The sequence below is a fragment of the Taeniopygia guttata genome, chromosome 2 (assembly GCF_048771995.1).
Source record: "Taeniopygia guttata chromosome 2, bTaeGut7.mat, whole genome shotgun sequence".
In the NCBI taxonomy this organism is placed as follows: domain Eukaryota; kingdom Metazoa; phylum Chordata; class Aves; order Passeriformes; family Estrildidae; genus Taeniopygia; species Taeniopygia guttata.
In genome coordinates, this window is record NC_133026.1 from 50,008,523 (window position 1) to 50,026,809 (window position 18,287).

Consider the following 18,287-nt stretch of genomic DNA (forward strand, 5'->3'; position numbering starts at 1 on the left):
ATTTCAGAAAGACATTTCAGTTAGCCTGAGCATGAATCTGAGAAATGCAGTGATATTTTTAGTGTCTTGAAGTAGCAGTAGAAAATAAAAAGAAAAATAAAAGACAGTCACAAACAACACATTATGTTTTCCTCTCTCTTTTAGAACATCAATTAGGTCCTTCTGAACCTACCTATACTGAAAAGTATACTGAAAACATATAATATAAAATACAGCAACCACAGACACAAGTAAATTTAAAGTTTTATACATAAGTGGTTAGGCCATTAAAGAATAGGAATGGGATGAATGAGCTGGTGTAAAAGCTACATAAGGATACATGAGCTTAAAAATTTGCAAGATGAGAGTTATAGAAAGAGTATGCTTCCAGTAAAATAAAATTAATACTGCTAGATATACAGTTAAGTATGCCTAAGTAGTATAGTTAACACTTCTACTGAGAAAATGAGAAACTAAAAAGTCCACACATTTCAGTAGTTTTGCTAATATTAGCAAACTGCATTTGTATTCATGAAACAATACTGATTTCCATGTTTTTGTAAAGTTGTAAACATAGATGATTCCTCTAGCTTCAGTAAAATATTTAAAGAATTCTAGTAACCTGTCATTACTTCTGCTAAGAGACTTATCCAGCCAAGGGACAGCCAAGGCTGTCCTACCTAAGGTGAAATTTTAAAGTGATAGTTACAGACCATGACTGATATCAAGCATCTAATTTTGCTAGCAGATTTTGGTCCTAAAACTTTCCCTGCTTTATCTTCCATTTAAACTACAGCCCACTAGGAAGGAGAATAAAACTCAAACCCCCTCCAGACTAAAATCACAAAGAAGCATTATAGTTCTTACCCCTTAATGAAAAGGGTTAATGTAGACATTTTATTCCTAAGGAGGGCATTTACAGGTGCAATACATTTATGCTGCAGAATAGCAAAAGACATATTATAATGATGTTCAAGAAAGGTAGTGTCCATAAACAAGAACCAAACTCAATTGGAACCCCCACCATCTGAACACATATCATTCACATGGAAGTATCATAAGAGAACTGACAATAATTGTTCTTTATGCTTATTTGCTGCAGGAGCCATACACCTACCCTTGTTATATTAGTTATACTCATTATACCCATTGTATACTAGTTACCCTTGTTATATTCATTGTTATTAAGACAAAATATGGTGTAGAATGCACAAGAAGTATCTCAGGCTTTCACTCCATTTAATTATTTTTTTTTCCTCAATCCACAGTCCTATGAGATTGATCATGCAACCCTCAAAACATTAGAACATTCATTGTAAAGATAGAATTTATCAAATCTTTCTGAACTAGGTGATGTACATAAAAGTGCTACAACCCTGGATAATGCATATCCACTGCTCATCCTCTGGTTCATAGTGTCTTTTGATAGTAAGCCTAATTATATTCATTATGTTCCTCTATTTTGAATTGTTAAAGAACTTTTTAAAGAACAATTGCATGTGCACAGATAACAATATGTCTGCATGCGTATGTGAAGAAATTCTCATTGCTTTGACTATGGTACATTTTAACAGTTGATATTTGCATTAATTTCATTCTCTCACATCTGAAAAAATAGGATTAGAGTGACTTCAAAACATGTTTTTTCTGTCTAATGGTTGTCAATGGGATTTTAATATCAGCACCTTAAAAAACTTTAATTGTAAAAAAAGCATTAACAGTGAAGTATGCAATATGTTAGATTGTCTTAATGGAAAAGTTTAAGAAAAAGCTAATTAATTTTGAAGTCTTTATTTGCAGAGTTCTTTTCTGGCTATGAATTAATTCTGGCTTTGATTTTATGGCATAAATGAGCTGCTTTAAAGTCATCTATTGTTAATTACATGTTCTCTTTTAGCTGTCCCTTGGAAACAATATTTGGTTGTGCATTGTGAACAACAATAGAGAATGGCTACAGTAGCCTGCAAAAAACTCAGCTAATACCCAAGTTTTCCCAAAAGCAAGCTGCAATTCAGGAATGTTACTTAGGTAGTTTTACAAGAGTTAACTGCAAATGAATTAAGAAAATGCTCAGAGTTAGACCCTGACTTCATACTGTTCTTCCACTTGACCCCACCTGGTAGAAATTTAGTTTCAAAACTCATAAACTTGATTCTAATGTAGACCTATATAGAAACACTCAATTATACAAGGAGCTAAAACCTGAAGTCCAGTTTCAGCCCTTACAGTCTCTCTCCAATGTCACCTGGTAGAGTTATTTCCAGCTGATTTTTTAATTTCAGGATAATTACTGACGGTTGATTATTCATATTCTGCTTTTCATCCTGACGTTAATTTTCTCCACTTTACCTTCACCAAATACTCCTGGTGCTATCGCACATATTGGAACTGCAGCCCTTTCTGGCCTGAACACAGACCACATCCATTTACTTATAATAAAAATGCAAGTTGCTACCAATTTATTACACATTCTGCATTTCATAAACACCTGGTGCCGAGCTCTCGGCTCAGACGATAATAAATTTGTAGTAGAGGAACAATAGTTTATAAAACTGAAACTAAGAACAATCTGATTTTTAAACAAGTATTGTGATTCAAAATAAAAAACTGCAAAGTCCCAAAATTAAAAAAAAAAAAAAAACAGAGTAGAAAGCTTGTATTTTTCAGTTTTGCAGGAATAGATGAAAAATACAACAGTTTTTGGCTTATATGTTGCATGTTAAAAATTACTGAAGAAAACTAAACCAACTTCAGTCTTGTTTTAAAACTAGATTTTAATAAAAAGAGGTAATTTAATAGTCTTCTACATTTGAAAAGACATGCATTATGTTAAAGCCTTTGAAAACATGCGATAAAAATATGAATCCACAAGGAAAATTATAAATTATGATGACAATTTCTTTGAAAAGCATTATTGAAAAAAAGATTAGCCTCCTTAGAAAGGTAGCATATTGATTATAAGATCCCTTTAATAAACCACTGTAAACAAAAGTCTTTATAAACAGGCATTGAGAACCTCTATTCTCTAAGGAAACAAACAACTGAGAAATAAGGTTTTGCAGAGCATGTATCAAATTTGAACATTTGATTACTTCACATACAGAGCGTGCAAGAAGAGGAGAAAAATAAACTGGTAGCGACATAACTGGCAGAGAACAGTCAGTGGAAAGCGATTTCTCAGAATGAGAGGAGAAGAAAACAAAAGCCTCTTTCTAGATATTTCAGAAATTTTATCTTATTTCTCACCCCCTATTTCTCCAAGATCAGCATTTCTCACACATTCATTCTGCTGAGTTTGAATGTGGAATTATTCACCTCCTGGAAACGACTTTACTTAGACTCTGGTCACAAGTAAGTCTCAAATCTGGGACTCAAAGGAGCAATTAAAAAAACCGTAAGCTTTGTCAGCAATGCTCAAACAGCAGCTCACAAGAGGATGAGATGGTAGGGTGAGGAACTATATTCCCTTTTCTTGCACCATCTAGTACAAAACAGTCTTTAATGCTAGAAGAGCTGATAACCCTTTTCTCATCACTGTGCCCAATGTTAATTTCATAAATATTTCCTCGAGCCCCAGTCTCATCAAACCAAGCAAAATAATACGTATCTGTCAAAATAATTCTTATCATTTCTCCAATCTCTCTTTTTGTGCAGTAACTTCACAGTTCACCTCCCTGTAAAGCTCTTCATTCTCATTAGTGCATCCCAGAGGTGCTGTATTTCCTCAGCCCAAATTAAGCATATTATTCCCAACACATGAGGGGGCCAATGGGAGCAACTCAGATTTTGCCCTTCTGAAAGCTCCTCTTTCATGTTTTTAAAAGTAAGCAGTTTGGCTTCCCAGTATTTTTTTTCCTTCTTCCTTTCACATAATTCAAGAAGTCTATCTGCCATGAGCAAGTCTAATCAGCATTGTGGAGTTCTACTGCATGCCTTAAATGTCAGCTTTCCACTGCAGAAGCTCAACCCAGGGTGTTCTGTTGTTTCATATTTCATATGTTTGTATGTTTTTTATGTTTTTTGTTCTTCTCTACACTGTCTGGTTTTGTCTTTCTACAAGTTTATTAATGGAAAATTTTCATTTGCTACTGGGAAATCGTTCGGGCTTGTGTGATCTGTTCAGTCATATGGGTGCTGCACTTGTGCTAAATCTCACTAAAATCTCACTTGCATGTCCACAAATCTGCAGCATGTATCACTGTTCTACTTTCTGCAGAAGGACCAATTCTGAAATCCATGATTTTTTTATACAAAATGCTACTAAACTAAGTTACTTAAACATCAACTTCACTGGCAAAGATTCAGAAATGTCAAGGTGATAGTTCATAACAGCCCTGCACATAAATGCCCACAGGAAAACTGAATAGGAGATGGTTTTATGCCAAGCCTTTTCAAAATATTCTGATTAGGCATTTCTGATTAGGTTGTATCTTCAAGTGTATTAAAAAACAACATTCTTCCTGTCTTTGGATTAGAACATCTTTTCATAAGAATATCTTATGTATCACTGTTGCTGATCATGGAGGTATTTATTCAATTTTTCCTGATAAAATAATGCTTTAATATGCTTATGAAACTGCAAAGTATCTGCTTTCTCTAGTAAATCAGTTTGCTACCACAAAGATAACAATATCTTAGTGATAACAATATCTTAGTGATAACAATATCTTAGTGATAACAATATCTTTGTGATAACAATTATTCTTATAATTCCTCTAGCCTCCAGTGAAATGGAAACCCATGCTCTTCTTGTTTGAGATGACTAGAAAAATTATGGAGTTCACTTTTTTCTTTCCCCTGAAGTAAATTTCAGAGCACTGTTTTGCCAAATTATGTATGTATTTTTTCACTATTTACCAAAATTGCTGACAGGACAACACCCCTGCCATGACCTTCTTTCCTATCTAGACTCTAAATTTATTAATTCCAGTGTCCTGGTTGCTTTCCTGTTTACAGAAATATGGGAAAATCAGATATGGAAGTCTTGCTGAAGATCACAGCCTATGCAAATTAAATTTTGTGTTGATGACTATTAATTTTGGCAGTAGCCAGCCATGAGAATTATCACAGCTTCTACAATGCTTTTTACTCACAATGTGTTTCTAGAAAATAGTAAACTCATTATTAAAGCAATAATTTATTTTAGAGAGATATTCAATATAGCTTGAAAAAATATCAATGTCCATTAGACTTCAGTGACATTTAATGTACTTATAATTCCAAGATAAATTTTGTCATTAACTTTGAATCACATTCCAAAATATGGCATAACATTTATTCCCAATAAGGTGGCAGAAGACAGAGAATTCAGAGGCCAAGTTCCTTTATATGGAAACTAAGAATCACTACATTGTTTCTAATATTCTTTTTGGAAAGACTTAAAGCACACCACCAATCTAAAAACTTAAAAATCCCGTATGTTCTCCCTCAGCAGACTTGCATTCTCTGTATATTCTGATGCAATTGGTGCCTCTTCTAGGGACAGGAGTATGTAAGTTTGTATTTCTCCTACTGTCTTACAGAACTAACAGTCAGCAGTGAATGTGATCTGAATGCTAGTCCCTCCTATGGACTAACTGAAAGCTTTTAAGAAAACCTTTTTCCTGTCAGGTATTCTTAAAGGAATCTGTAGAGCTGCAAAAGCAAGGAGAGTGTTTGAAGGTGAAATTAAAGAAAAATAACTTGATCAGGAAGAACATGTCTTGCATAAGAGAATGTTTGATGAGCTCTTATAGCAATTTCCAGTCCCCAAAGGACCCTGCAAGGGAGCTGGAGAGGGACTTGCAAGAGCATGTAGTATTAAGGAAAGGGGGAATGGTTTTAAACTGAAAGAGGGCAGGCTTAGATTGGTTATTAGGAAGAAATTCTTTACTGTTAGAGTTGTGAGGTACTGGAAGAGTTTGCCCAGAGAATCTGTGGATGTCCCATCCCTGGAGGTGTTGAAGACCACCCTGGAAGGGGCTCGGGGCAACTTGGTCTAGTGAAAGGTGGCCTGGTCCATGGTAAAGGGGTTGGAACTAGATGATCTTTATAGTCTCTTCAAAACCAAACAATTCTATGATTCTATGACAATTAAGATTAATCTTTTAAGTGCAAATATTGAATGCCCTGTAAATGCCCTCCTTAAGAATCAAATACTGAATATTTTTGTTAATGAAAATCATTAGGACAAGGCAAGTATCATCAAATAACGTGCTTCTGGCTTTTTCCTAAATCTAATGAAATTTATGCAGGAAGTGGAAGGTAGCTACATCACCATCATGGTGATGATGAACTCTGTAAGTTCTTTCTTGTGTTTATCTGAATGCAGATTCTAGAGAAAGTGTGCTTTGACCTATATTATAAAAAAATCTCACAAAAAGAATCTTGAATGATCATTAATTACTCCAATACACAATTTTAAAAATTATACTACCCTGTTTTAAAGAATCTGTAAACAGTATTAATAATATTAGGATATAAAACTAGATGACTGAACAGGTGCAAAGTGATGGAGATGAGAAGTAATCAGGAAAGTGAGCTCTTGTTCTCAAAGGTTTCAGGAACCATTTACTAATAGGCTCTAGAAAAGGATTGCTTTAAGAACTCTGCATGAGTGGGCCAGTCTTTGGTAGACTGCAAAAGTTAATTAGTCAGGGCTTAAAATATAGATAATACAATATAGCTAGTAAAGATTATACTTGCAGTTAATTATGACTCAATTAAATTTTAAATAATTTTGTAAATGTTGCATCACTGTAAATCATTAATTTTGAGTTAGTACATTCATTTATCTTTTGGTCTTGCCTAATGGTAAAATCAATGCTCTATCTGATATTTTCCAGGCCACAGCATTTCGTTGGGCATGAATATCCCTTAGCTGAAAGAAATCTGGTAGATTCCTAGGATATTTAATATGCAATGAGAAGTACAACTTTCTAGTACTTTTGGTTAATTTGCCATTGGGCTTGAGGGACCCGGCTGTAGATGGATGAAAGAAGTTATAATTTCCTCTGAATGGTAGCTTAAGCTGCTGAAAAATAACAAGAGAATGGACACAGAGCTTGGAGATTCAGGTATTTCTCTGAGAGGTGATGAACCTTCCTGTAAGAGGGTCATATTCCAAAAAGGAAATTATTTCATAATATTAAAATAGAAAACAAGTGTAACTGATTTACAAAGTTGGAAAATTAAAATTTTTATTTCAGATTTATTTATTTGGAACTTTTCTTTCTCTAGCTATTTATTTATGGTTTATAGTCCCCACTATGTCTCAGCCCCAGAATACATATTTCTCCATATTCGTAGACTAACTGTTGTTTTCACTATCATACGATATTTTATGGCCAGATCTGTGTGAAACAAAGTCATTTTGATTCATAAGGTTTTCATGCAAACCTTTTTCTCTGTTTCACTTCAAGGGGTTCATCCCTTGAGTTTTTCTTTGAGTTTCAACTTCAAAGGAACCTAAAACTGCAATCTGAAATCCAGTCAAGGCTGCAAAGCTTTGCCTTGTTTTAGGTCAAGAGTGCAGGAAAGTGGTGAATTACCTGACCAAAGCAAAATCAATTCACTGAAAAAAACCCTTCAGTAACACAGAATTATCTTTTTCCTTTTAGTTCATCATAACTCAAACTCATTAAAAATCATCAATTACAGTTACAATCCCCACTAACATAGTTATGACTCCAACCTCTTTGAGAAATGCTGTTATAATCCCTACAAAACATCAATTGAGAAAAGAAAAACATATTTTACTGTGGCATATAATACAATTTGCTTTGTAAAATAATATTATCTTTAAGCAAAATGGGACTGAAAAAGTGGTATCTGCACTTAAACACTTTCCAGCTCCACAGAATCATGACATCTGCTATATTTTTCATGAAATCTGCAATGCTGTTTAAAATCACTTTTTATACCACACAGCAGTTATCATTCCAACCTCCCCCCTTCCCCAGCATATATTTCATCCTGCTACTGCCACAGACTTTAGAATTCAAAACCAAAAGGCAGCACACTAGGTGTGTCTGAATATACACAGACACACTGCACAATTAGGAAAGGACAGTAGGTCAGCATCAGTGCAGCAGAGCTGAGGTCCCAGACCTCAGGACAGTGTGACTACAACCTCTGGCAAGTTTCACCAAATCCCCTCATTATTTGCTCCTGTATCTGGAACATGCTCTTGTAAAAACTGACAGCTATTGCCTGCTCAATAAAGGAAGAGTTAAGGTTGTCTCAGCCTGTATCTTGATGCTGGAATTTTTTATTTTTTGCTCATTTTTGTGCCATTAACTTTAATACTCTAGAAAGGCATAAGATTTCTCACATTCTGACAGGATACCTATCAAGTGAATAACTTTCTGCTCAACTTTGTTTTGTAAGAAAGACTTCTAAAGTATAGCAGCACACGGTAAAAATAAAAATTATGTTCTTTAAACGAAAAAAAGTAACAAAAATAAAGCTTACACATCTAAGTTAGGAACTTTGCCTAGAAAAGTAAAAGTTCTTGAACAATGTGTCTCCAAATGACCTGGAGAGTGTATGTAATCCCATCCATTTTATCCATTCCATAAAGACAGGACAATATACTCCAAAGCCCTCTTTTGGTACTGCAGTTCAGCAATGCCTTTTACTTGCCTTATTGCACTGTTTTATCCATAAAAGGCAGGTGAAAATCTTATTATAGAAAAAGTCACATCTCCTTGGATTATGACTTCTTCCCTGTGTAATAAATGTGATTTCAGAAAAGTGAGGGCATCTGTTTGTCCTTGCTACTTCTCTTTGGAACTCAAGAAGAAATGTTAACTATGTTCAGTTATGTCTTAAAAGCTGGTCTGCACACCATAAAGGAGCACAGACAGACAAAAAATATCTTTTGTCTTTCCTAAAATTAGATGCAACCATGCCATCACTATATACATTCCCTCTTAGTGGGAAAAGGGCTGCCATTCAATCTCTCCTACCAGGCATTGGTACCTTACATATTTATCTTTAATCAAAATGAATTTGCTTTTTAACTCTTGCAGTTTTTCAGTTTCAATAGCCGGATCACAGGGAACTTTGCCATTCAATGTATTAATAGTTATTACATAAAATAGATCCCTTCTTACATTTATATAATCTGTAGCTGTAAATTAGGTTTTTGTTTTAATCCAGAAAACTGTGAATAGTCAAAAATTTTCTCATTGGTTTGGCGTTTTTGGTTAAAATGGAAAAAAATCTGCAATTATCTTTGTAAAATTATACTTAGCTGTTTTTAAGGTAAACAGTAAGGTAATATAAACTTGTATCTCTATAAATCCTGGCTTCAATTTCAACTGATTACTTGTTCAAAAGCATTTATACTCTCTTCTCAATATTAGGAGACTGTTGGCAAAAAGAAGAAATGAACAAAAGTAAGGACTGGATATATTTTCTCTGTGTCCTAGGTATTTTTTGCAGAAAAAAATCCTACTTTTTTAGCAAATAAGGGGAGGAACGAAAGTTCCATGTCACTGACTCAGCAGGCGTTGTTCAGGCCTATAAAAGGGCAACAGCACCTTTCTTCTTTCTGTTCTTTTATAGTGTAAGACATGTGGAGCTCATGGGAAATATTCTTATTTCAGAAATTCATAACCACAGAGCAAATAATTAGATTTTAAGCTGGCTGATAATCAGTGTGTAAACACCCTTTGTGATTAGCAACCTAAACCAGCATCTCAAGCAGCAGTTGGTGGCTCTCCCCAGCAGCTTAGGGCAGATTCAGTTTCCATTTGAATCTCATGTGCAGTTGCTGAGAATGTGTTTGCTCGGTACACCCAGCTGCTGTTGAACTGCTTTGGTGCATGGTGCATGGTGCAGTACAGAGCTCTATAAACACATCATGAGGCAGGTAATGCAGAAGGCGATTAAGCCAACACCTTCTTTCAAAAGAGGCTTGAGGATCTTTAACAACCAGAAAGGAAGAATGATTTTTTTTTTATCTCAACCAAAAGACCTGAGAGACTTCCCTACTCCACTGAAATTTTGAAACTGCAGGGTAGCTTACAGTTATGACAAGTGGCACCACTGTAATTAGTTCCATCGCAAGTGCACTTGAAGCTGTCCCACGTCTGGGTGCATTTACCATCGTGTTCACAGTGATTGGGCACACACCTGTGAGGACGAGATGCAAAGACAGAAAGAGAAACCAAAATGAGCATCAAGATTAAAACAAAGCAAAATTTTGAGCTGCACAAGCAGTGCATCATGTCCTTGTCTAGCAATTAATCTTTGTTATTTTAGGTGTATTAACAGAATTTATATCTGAACACACAACTGCATAAAAGATTCCTGAAGGATTTGCTGAAGCCTTTGTACAATCAGTAAAAAAGCATGGTAAAGGTGGAATAGATTCATCATCATAAATCAGGGTTCAAAGTAGCATATGACTGCAACTCAGATTTCAAGACAAAAAGAACATCACATGTCACACCTCCTCCTGCTGTGCAGGTGGTGTCACGCCTCAAGGAGTCCAGTCTCACAGCAGACTGGACGTTAAAAAAAAAATGTCACTGGCTTGCCCTTCATCTTTCTGTTGCCAGCAATGGGATAAAAGGGAGACAGGTTGCCTGCTGGCTAGGATGGAAGGAAATTAGGAAAGCTGCATTATTAAAACTAACCATAGGCTTTGTTATAATAGTTGTGTAATTTTTTCTTGTCACAGAGGGTTGTGGCAAGAGTTGTTCACCTTTCTCCCACACGCCTGCTTTTCTTCTCCAACTCCACTGTTGATGGAGAGTGGAAGGAATGAAAAAGTGGAACAGCAAAACCCCAAATTTATAGCTAATCATTGTTTGAAATATTATCTAAATGTGATTCCAGAGATTTATGTTTGGCCAAGTTCTTTTCTATCAAATATAGTTAAAAATGGGAATTATCATTTACTTTCACCTCTGAAACGATTAAACTTATTTTCCTTGAAAGTGCTTTGAAATACCATTTTGAATAACGTTTTTTTCCTTAATTAATTAGTTATAATCAGACTCAGTATGGGCTCTGCCTTTTTGATCAAGAAACAAAGGAGTTTTATGGGGTTTTTTTGGCCAAATCTATATTTTTTATTATGAAATTAAAACTAAAACTAAGAGAACCCCTATTAGACAAAGAATTAAAAAATAAGTATTCTTATCTCCAAGATAAATCTGAAGTTCATAGTATTCTTGTGACAGTTAACAATACTCTCATAAACAACGCCCAAGGAAAACTCTGCTTTCCTATGTAGAAACTTATTGAAACTGAAAGGATCTGGGTCATTCCTCAATAAGCTTACAGTTTCTTATTTCCTCAATTTCCAGTTAACAGCATTGGCATTCGTAGCTCAACAACCAAGAATAATTTGTGTCACAATATGCATTAGAGAATTGAATATTTTATGCTGTCATTTAGAAATTATTTCTTGTTTTCTGCGTGCTAGTACATGTATCTCAAAATATACAGAACATAGATGTCTTACATCCTAGATCAGCCTTTAGAACTCAAGGCTACCCATTCTTTTCCAGAAAGATCAGAAAATACTGTCATGGTTAAAAATAGTTCTGAAAGAAATGCTCTTCTAAAGCAAGAAACATAGCATTTAAAAATCTTCTTTTCACGGTAAAATACAGTGAAACTACCTGAGGCAATTATCACAGTTCAATAAATTATGTCTTCAGCATGGTTTAAATGAATTAATTTAGTTTTATAAGTGTGGCAGGCTAAATGAATAGATAGAGCTGATTACTGCTATACAGTTGTGTTCTCAACATCGCAGAAGAAAAATTAGAGCATATAATAGCACATTTCTAAACAGACAAACAATTAACAATTTACATGAATCCATAGCTCCTGGGTACAAGAGTAGGGAAAGCAAAGTGCAATGACATTTCAAAAATAATCTCATAAAAGTAACTTTTATTCAAGGCTGTAAATAACTACAAAAGTTCCTAAATCTCTATATTGTTTTGTATTTTTTCCAGCTTTTCAAAATAACTTCTTTTTATGTATTTTCTTCTTCATTTACATTTGAACGTGGATTACTTGAAAAGTAATTTTCCAAAGACCAAACCAAACATTTTTCTATGTTTTATTTTACCAGATATTTATATGAACTCTCATACATAATGCTTGCAACTAGTTTCACATTTTAGTGCAGTATAACTTACTTTTATTGCAACATAACTAGTAAAGAGACTGCATTACTGACTATATAACTGAGGTAAATGACTTAATCTTCAGAAAGATGAAAACTAGATATTTATCTGTATCATTTAATGGAGTGTATTAAGTCATAAAAACAGGGATATTCAGCAAACTCCTTGATGTTAATTTTATGCTTCCAGTATGCTGGTTGGATTAGCGTAATGGATTCCAGTAGACGGTTGGATATGCATTTGCAAAATTTCTTTTTTAATCTGATTTTTGCTGTTCTAAAGATGATCCATTTAGAAAAATAGAATAAACAATATTTTAACATTAGTGCACATTGAAGTTTAAATCAGACTATAGGACCATTTCCTGAAATTCTCCCTCAGCCTCTTTTCTGTTAGTTTATTTTATCAGATAGAATGTTAAGATTTATTTTCTATTAAGTCCATTAGCAAACTTCTGTAACATAATCTGGAGCTCATCTGTCCACATTTTGGACCAACCTTACCTACGATAATGGAGTTTACAGGAAATGCTAAATATCCAGAATGTAGAAAACACACACACACACACAAAAACCCAAAAAAACCCCAAACCACAAAAAACAAACAAACAAAGAAACAAAAAACCCTAACAAACCTGTTTGAATTTATCATGAAAAATGACATTTCTCACTGTAAACACCATTATTTTTCAAGCACCAAGCACATTTCTTTCTATAGAATGAGAATAATCTACAATTTTCAATATACAAATATCTTGCTATGAAATTTGTATTTTGAGCAGATACAATCATTAATTATGTTTATCTACCTTATGCTCATCATTTAGTAGACACTCAAAATTTATGCACTTAAAACCTCAAAAAAATTCAATGCATGCATGATTTGCAGATTATTTGTATTAAAAGACTATGTTTCTAAGCAACTCAGTTCTTTCTTCTCCTTTAGGAATAAGGCTTCATTACATAAAAAAAACCACCATAAACAAAACAAACCTTCAAAACAGCACTATCTCCTAAACCAGGCTCTGAAGTTAGAAACCATCACAAAAACAGAACTGCAAGTAAGTTCCTCATCACCAAGCTGTGTTTCCTCCCATTGTGGATACCTACATTTCAAGAACTTGTAAAATGTTTTTTACAGACTCCATTTTGAGAACTTTCTTGCTCTATGGCTCATTTTGAAAGAATATAGAATATAGAACTTCATCCCTTCAAATATGATATGCTGTCTTTTAATTTCCACCCAAAAATTTATCCAGAGAGAGTTTACAGATGCTGTTTGGTTAGGCATTTTATTTGGAAAGTTTGATTTGTTTATCAAATGGTGTTTGTTTTCCCTTTGGATTTACATCTCAGTACTATGCAGATAGCAATCATAACTTCTTTTAGTGTGTAGTTTTGTGAGATGAAGTCTTCTGTTGGAAAAGATATTTTCCACAGCTCTTCCTTGTAGCTCTGCTCCTGCTTGCACTTGCATTCTGCTGAGTGTTCTAGAGGAGATCTTATCAGTGTTTTGCTATTTCAGAGTTGATCAGAATTTTTGGATTTCTTTACTAAAATTATTTTACTTAATATATAGCATTTTGCTGACTACCAAAGAATAGTGGCTTAAAGTCATCCTGAGATTTCTCAACATGTTAAAGACCTTCATTAAATTCCCATCCTTCATCACTTTCAACTAATGACTTCCACTGCATACATAAAATCTTGCTACAATTTTTAACATTAGCATTACTCTGTACTGTAAATTCCATTGTGTCATTCAAATCATTCAGGTTATTTTTCTGGGCTCAGGCTGGATCATCAGCATGTTTCATCAAGATATTCCTAATTTTGAGCCAAGATTGAAGCATTAAATAGGATTTTCTCTGGCACTGATCTCTGAGCAGCTCTCATCTCCCAGCCAGCCATTAGCCCATCAGTATAAATTGAGAGGCAATTCCATTTGATAGTTCACAACCTACTTTGCAATTCCTCTCTCAAGCCCCATATTTCCTGGTTTAGCTAATAATTTCTATCATTACAATATATCAAATATTTTATTGACATCTGGCAAAATAGAACTATAATAGACTTTTCTCCTGTCTGAGATAAAAGTACTGTGCTTTACCAGAGAAGGAGATCATATTAATCCTGAACAATCCACTGTTGATAAACATCTGCTGCATTCTACTCTACCTTTCATTTACTTCAAGATAACTCTTTATTTTCCTCAAAAACATAATAAAACTACTAATAAAATTAATAGGTGTCTGGTGATCTGGATTTCACTATTTGTTAAATTACATCAGGTTAACTCTTTCACCTTATAATACAAAATCATGAGATTTTTAAAATTTTAAAATTCTAGTTTTATTTCCGCTATTATTTGGTTAGTTTTGTTTGGTATGGTTTGTCGGGTTTGTTTGTTTGTTTAGGTTTTTGTTTTGTTTTTGTTTTTGTGGTATTATGTTTGATTTGTTCCACATGTGATCCTAAATGAGCCCAACATACTATTGACACCAAGAAAGAAAATGAAAAGACAAAGAAAATGTATCTCATAATGTTAGTATAAGCAGGAGAGTGATAGCAGACCGATGTAGAAATCCTCACAGCCTATTCAGCAGAAATGAGCAATTGCTGATTTTCAATTGCACAAAAGTTCTTGGAAACAGGAAGGTTACAAACTGTTAGAAATGTCCACAGGGGAAGAGCAAAGATGCAATGAGGTTCATTACTGGTAGAAAGTATTTTCAGAAGAAACTCAGCATACATCAGGAATGACTTAAGTATGCTTGGGTCTGCCTGAAGGCAGGAAAATGAGCTCAGAGATCTCTCCAGACACCTTTCTAATCTGGATATTTTCATATTCCATAAGAAACAGAAAGCATTTCTTTCAATCTCTTTTTTCTCATTATGTGATTATGTTTTCTTAATGTTGTAAATGTGCCATTCATCCTCTGTAAGTGAACAGGTTACTGCCTCAGTCTTTTTAGAGGACCATATCCCTCAGGGCAGGATTATTTAAAACATTAACTAGCTTGCCTAGACATATTGTGCCCAAAGTGTATTTGACTCCAATTTTTAGGTTTAGAGATCGTTTGAGCAAGAAGATAAAAAGTTATTTTGTGCAGAAAGGCAAATGTCCACATGGCCACATGCAGACTATTAAATAAATTCCCTTGTACTGAAGAACCATCAAAAATCTCAAAATTCTTTCCTGTAAAACACGGACCTTTCCTTCATTTTCCTGCCTTTTCCCTTCCAGCTTTCCATTCATGTATGTATTTGTGTTTAGATACAATCTAAACCAACACTCTTTATATATACCTTGAAAACAATCAAGCCAAGAAATCACCAAAACAAAACATTCAAAACTCCTCCACCTGAGAGCACAAAAGGAACACACATACCCCACAAAATATTTGATATGTACTGCCAGGAGCTGTAGTGAAAAGAACTCAAATGCTACAGTGATAATGACAGCATGAGAATTTCTGTTGAGCAGAACAGAATGTTAAAAGATTTTGCAAAGGAAAATAACCCAGGATGAATTGTGCTTAACATGAAATTCAATCTTTGCATTCTCATCATCAAATACCTATCTAATCTTCCTTATGCTCACACCTCACCTCTCATTACTCTCCCAAATTGCTTCTGTTCTGCTTTTTTTGTCCTTTTCCCTGCCTCTGAACTAACCACTATCAGTTTGTTTTGAGTGGTTTTCCAGTATTTGCCCACTAGTTATCCTTTTTAACACCTCCAAACATATCCTTCAAATCCATATTTTTTATCATCATTTTTTTGCAAAGGTCCTCCAAAATGCATGCTGCTGTCCTTTCGAGCAGGTTCTGTCTCCATCTACCTTTATTCACACTCACAAAAAGACTGTTAAAATGTTATAAAAATTTAGAAGTTTTATACTCTTCAAGATTACTTGACCATGAAAGAGTATATCTATAAATTAACATATAAGGAAAATAATTTGTAGGAGCAATAAATGCTTTCAGCAGGTAATTTGAACCACTGAAAATCTGTTTGTTTATTTAAAAGACATTCTGTAAACTGATAACCAAATCACAAAAACATTCTAAACATATGTATCTGTTTGCAGTGATCTTGCTCTTTAATGCAATAGGAGGTATTGCACTCATCATGGTAAAAGCATACTGAAAATTCTTATCTTTAACCCAATTAAGGACACAGTGCTATTGCAGAGTCCTATTGTATCAACATCAGGTTAAAATTAACCATTCTATAGAAAGTCCACATTTTTCACAGTATCCCAAATGAAAGTCAAACCAGCTGATCTGCCTGTAAGATTATTTCTGATTTCTTACAAGGTAACATGTTTAAATTGACCTTGAGATTTTCAGCAACAGGATCTGAAACTCCTACTCAAGGCAACACAAAGGGCAGATGGAAGGGACTATAAAATTAACTTAGATTCACAATAATTCCCAAACTAGTTTAATTTGCTGCTGACTTCTAAGCTAATTGTGCACATACACATATAATCAACAATGGCAGAACTAAAAAAAAACTGAAACAAGAGGTACCTATCCTTTCTTTGTCACTTACAGCAATACAAAGCCTTCATGTTTCTTTGGCGGACATTATCAAACTTGTTCTGTCATGAGACCAAAAAAAAAATGCTTGGCACATTTAAAGACTGTGATTTGCAAAGGAAAAAGAAATTTTAAAATATGCAGTGACATTTGATTAAGAAAAGTTCTTTTATGCCATATTCTCAGTAAAGGTTGTCAAACAGTCTTTTTGGTGTTATCTTCAGATCTACAGTACCACAGTTAACTCATATGGATTAAATTATCCTCTTGGATTTATGCAGATGTTATTTTATGCACAACAATGTAGAGACTAATTTCTCCTTTCTTTTCTACTGTCCTTAATTGTCAGAGCACTTCACAAATTAGTTCTTTAGAATTAAATGATGATAGTTCCACTTTAGCAATTGCCGGAGCTGGATAAGACATTTTTCTGCATTTATTGTAGACAATTTTCTGTACCTGTAAGTTGTGCATAAGCTAGGCTCTATGATTTCTTGATGTCTGGAAAACTGCTTTTGTTCAACTCCAACTGTTGTCACTTCTGCTGAACCAAAGGGGAGGATGAATCTACAGCAGCAGTTAACAAGAGGGAATTTCACAGCCCTGGAATCCCTTCTGTCAGTTCCTAACAATTGTTTCATGACAACAGGAGACCAGCTCAGTGTGGAGTTGAAGCTGGAGGAAATGCTGGATTTGGCAGCACTTACTCAGGTGTCGTCTATCTTCTCTGCAGGGGGGCAGGGAGTTGGGAACATCAGGATAAAGTGAGTGTAAATGGCTCATATGCTGCATATAGTCGAAAAGCTGCAAATTAGAGTGTGTTGTGGCAATCTTACAGAGGTAGATAAACCCAGAAATTCATAATATGAATGAATCAGGCTAGATAAAGACTACATTCTGCTGCACAATGTTTTAGTCAGAAAACTCAGGCTTAGGTTTCAGCTGGTGTAAATAAGAACATTTTCATCTATCTTAAGCCAGTTAAATGAGTTGAAACAAAAGGAAGAGTAAACTTTTATAAAAGGCCAGCTATGAAATATTATTTATCTCCTAGGGGTTTGTTTTTAATCTTTTCCACTACCTTGTGAAGACCTTTGCCTAGTCATTAACCAAGTTAAGGCTTTCTAGAACTGATGAAAGCTGTTCTGTATAACAATTATTTTCGGACTGATGTGTTTGAGTTTATTATTTGAACAAACCCGCAGGAGTGGCAGGTATTCACTAACCTAACTGTGCCATGTTGGCCCAGCTCAGGCCTCTTGGGAATATGAGAATATGTGTTAAGCACTGAGACTCTCCAGAAGAATCTCATGGGTTTTAATTACTAAGTCTCTGAAGAAATTTTTAAACCTTTCCAGGTATTTCCCCGTTCAAAATCTGTCTGGATTAGTTTTGTATTCATCTAATCACTTCTCTTTTGCTATTTCAAATAGCAAAAGAGAGAGGTAAAGTAGAATGTACTGGCTGGGCTTGAGATCGAACCATAAAATAGATTCTTTGGTATCTTGTTAATTCTTTACTATTTCTTCTTTTTCAGTTTTAATTAAATATAGCTCCTGAGATTTTATGATGTCAGCTTTATAATCCAAGTTAGACATTTGAAGAAAGTTGCTCTTATTTTTACAAGA

General features: G+C 34.5%; 1 protein-coding gene across 2 annotated transcripts in view; it reads right to left on the minus strand.

Moving 5' to 3' along the window:
- Nucleotides 1–18,287, minus strand: part of CNTNAP2 (contactin associated protein 2) — a 1,027,622-nt gene that overhangs the window by 342,395 nt on the left and 666,940 nt on the right. For both annotated transcript variants that reach the window (XM_072924024.1, NM_001193337.1), the window contains 1 exon segment: nucleotides 9,992–10,098. In XM_072924024.1, the coding sequence (XP_072780125.1) occupies nucleotides 9,992–10,098 (107 nt within the window).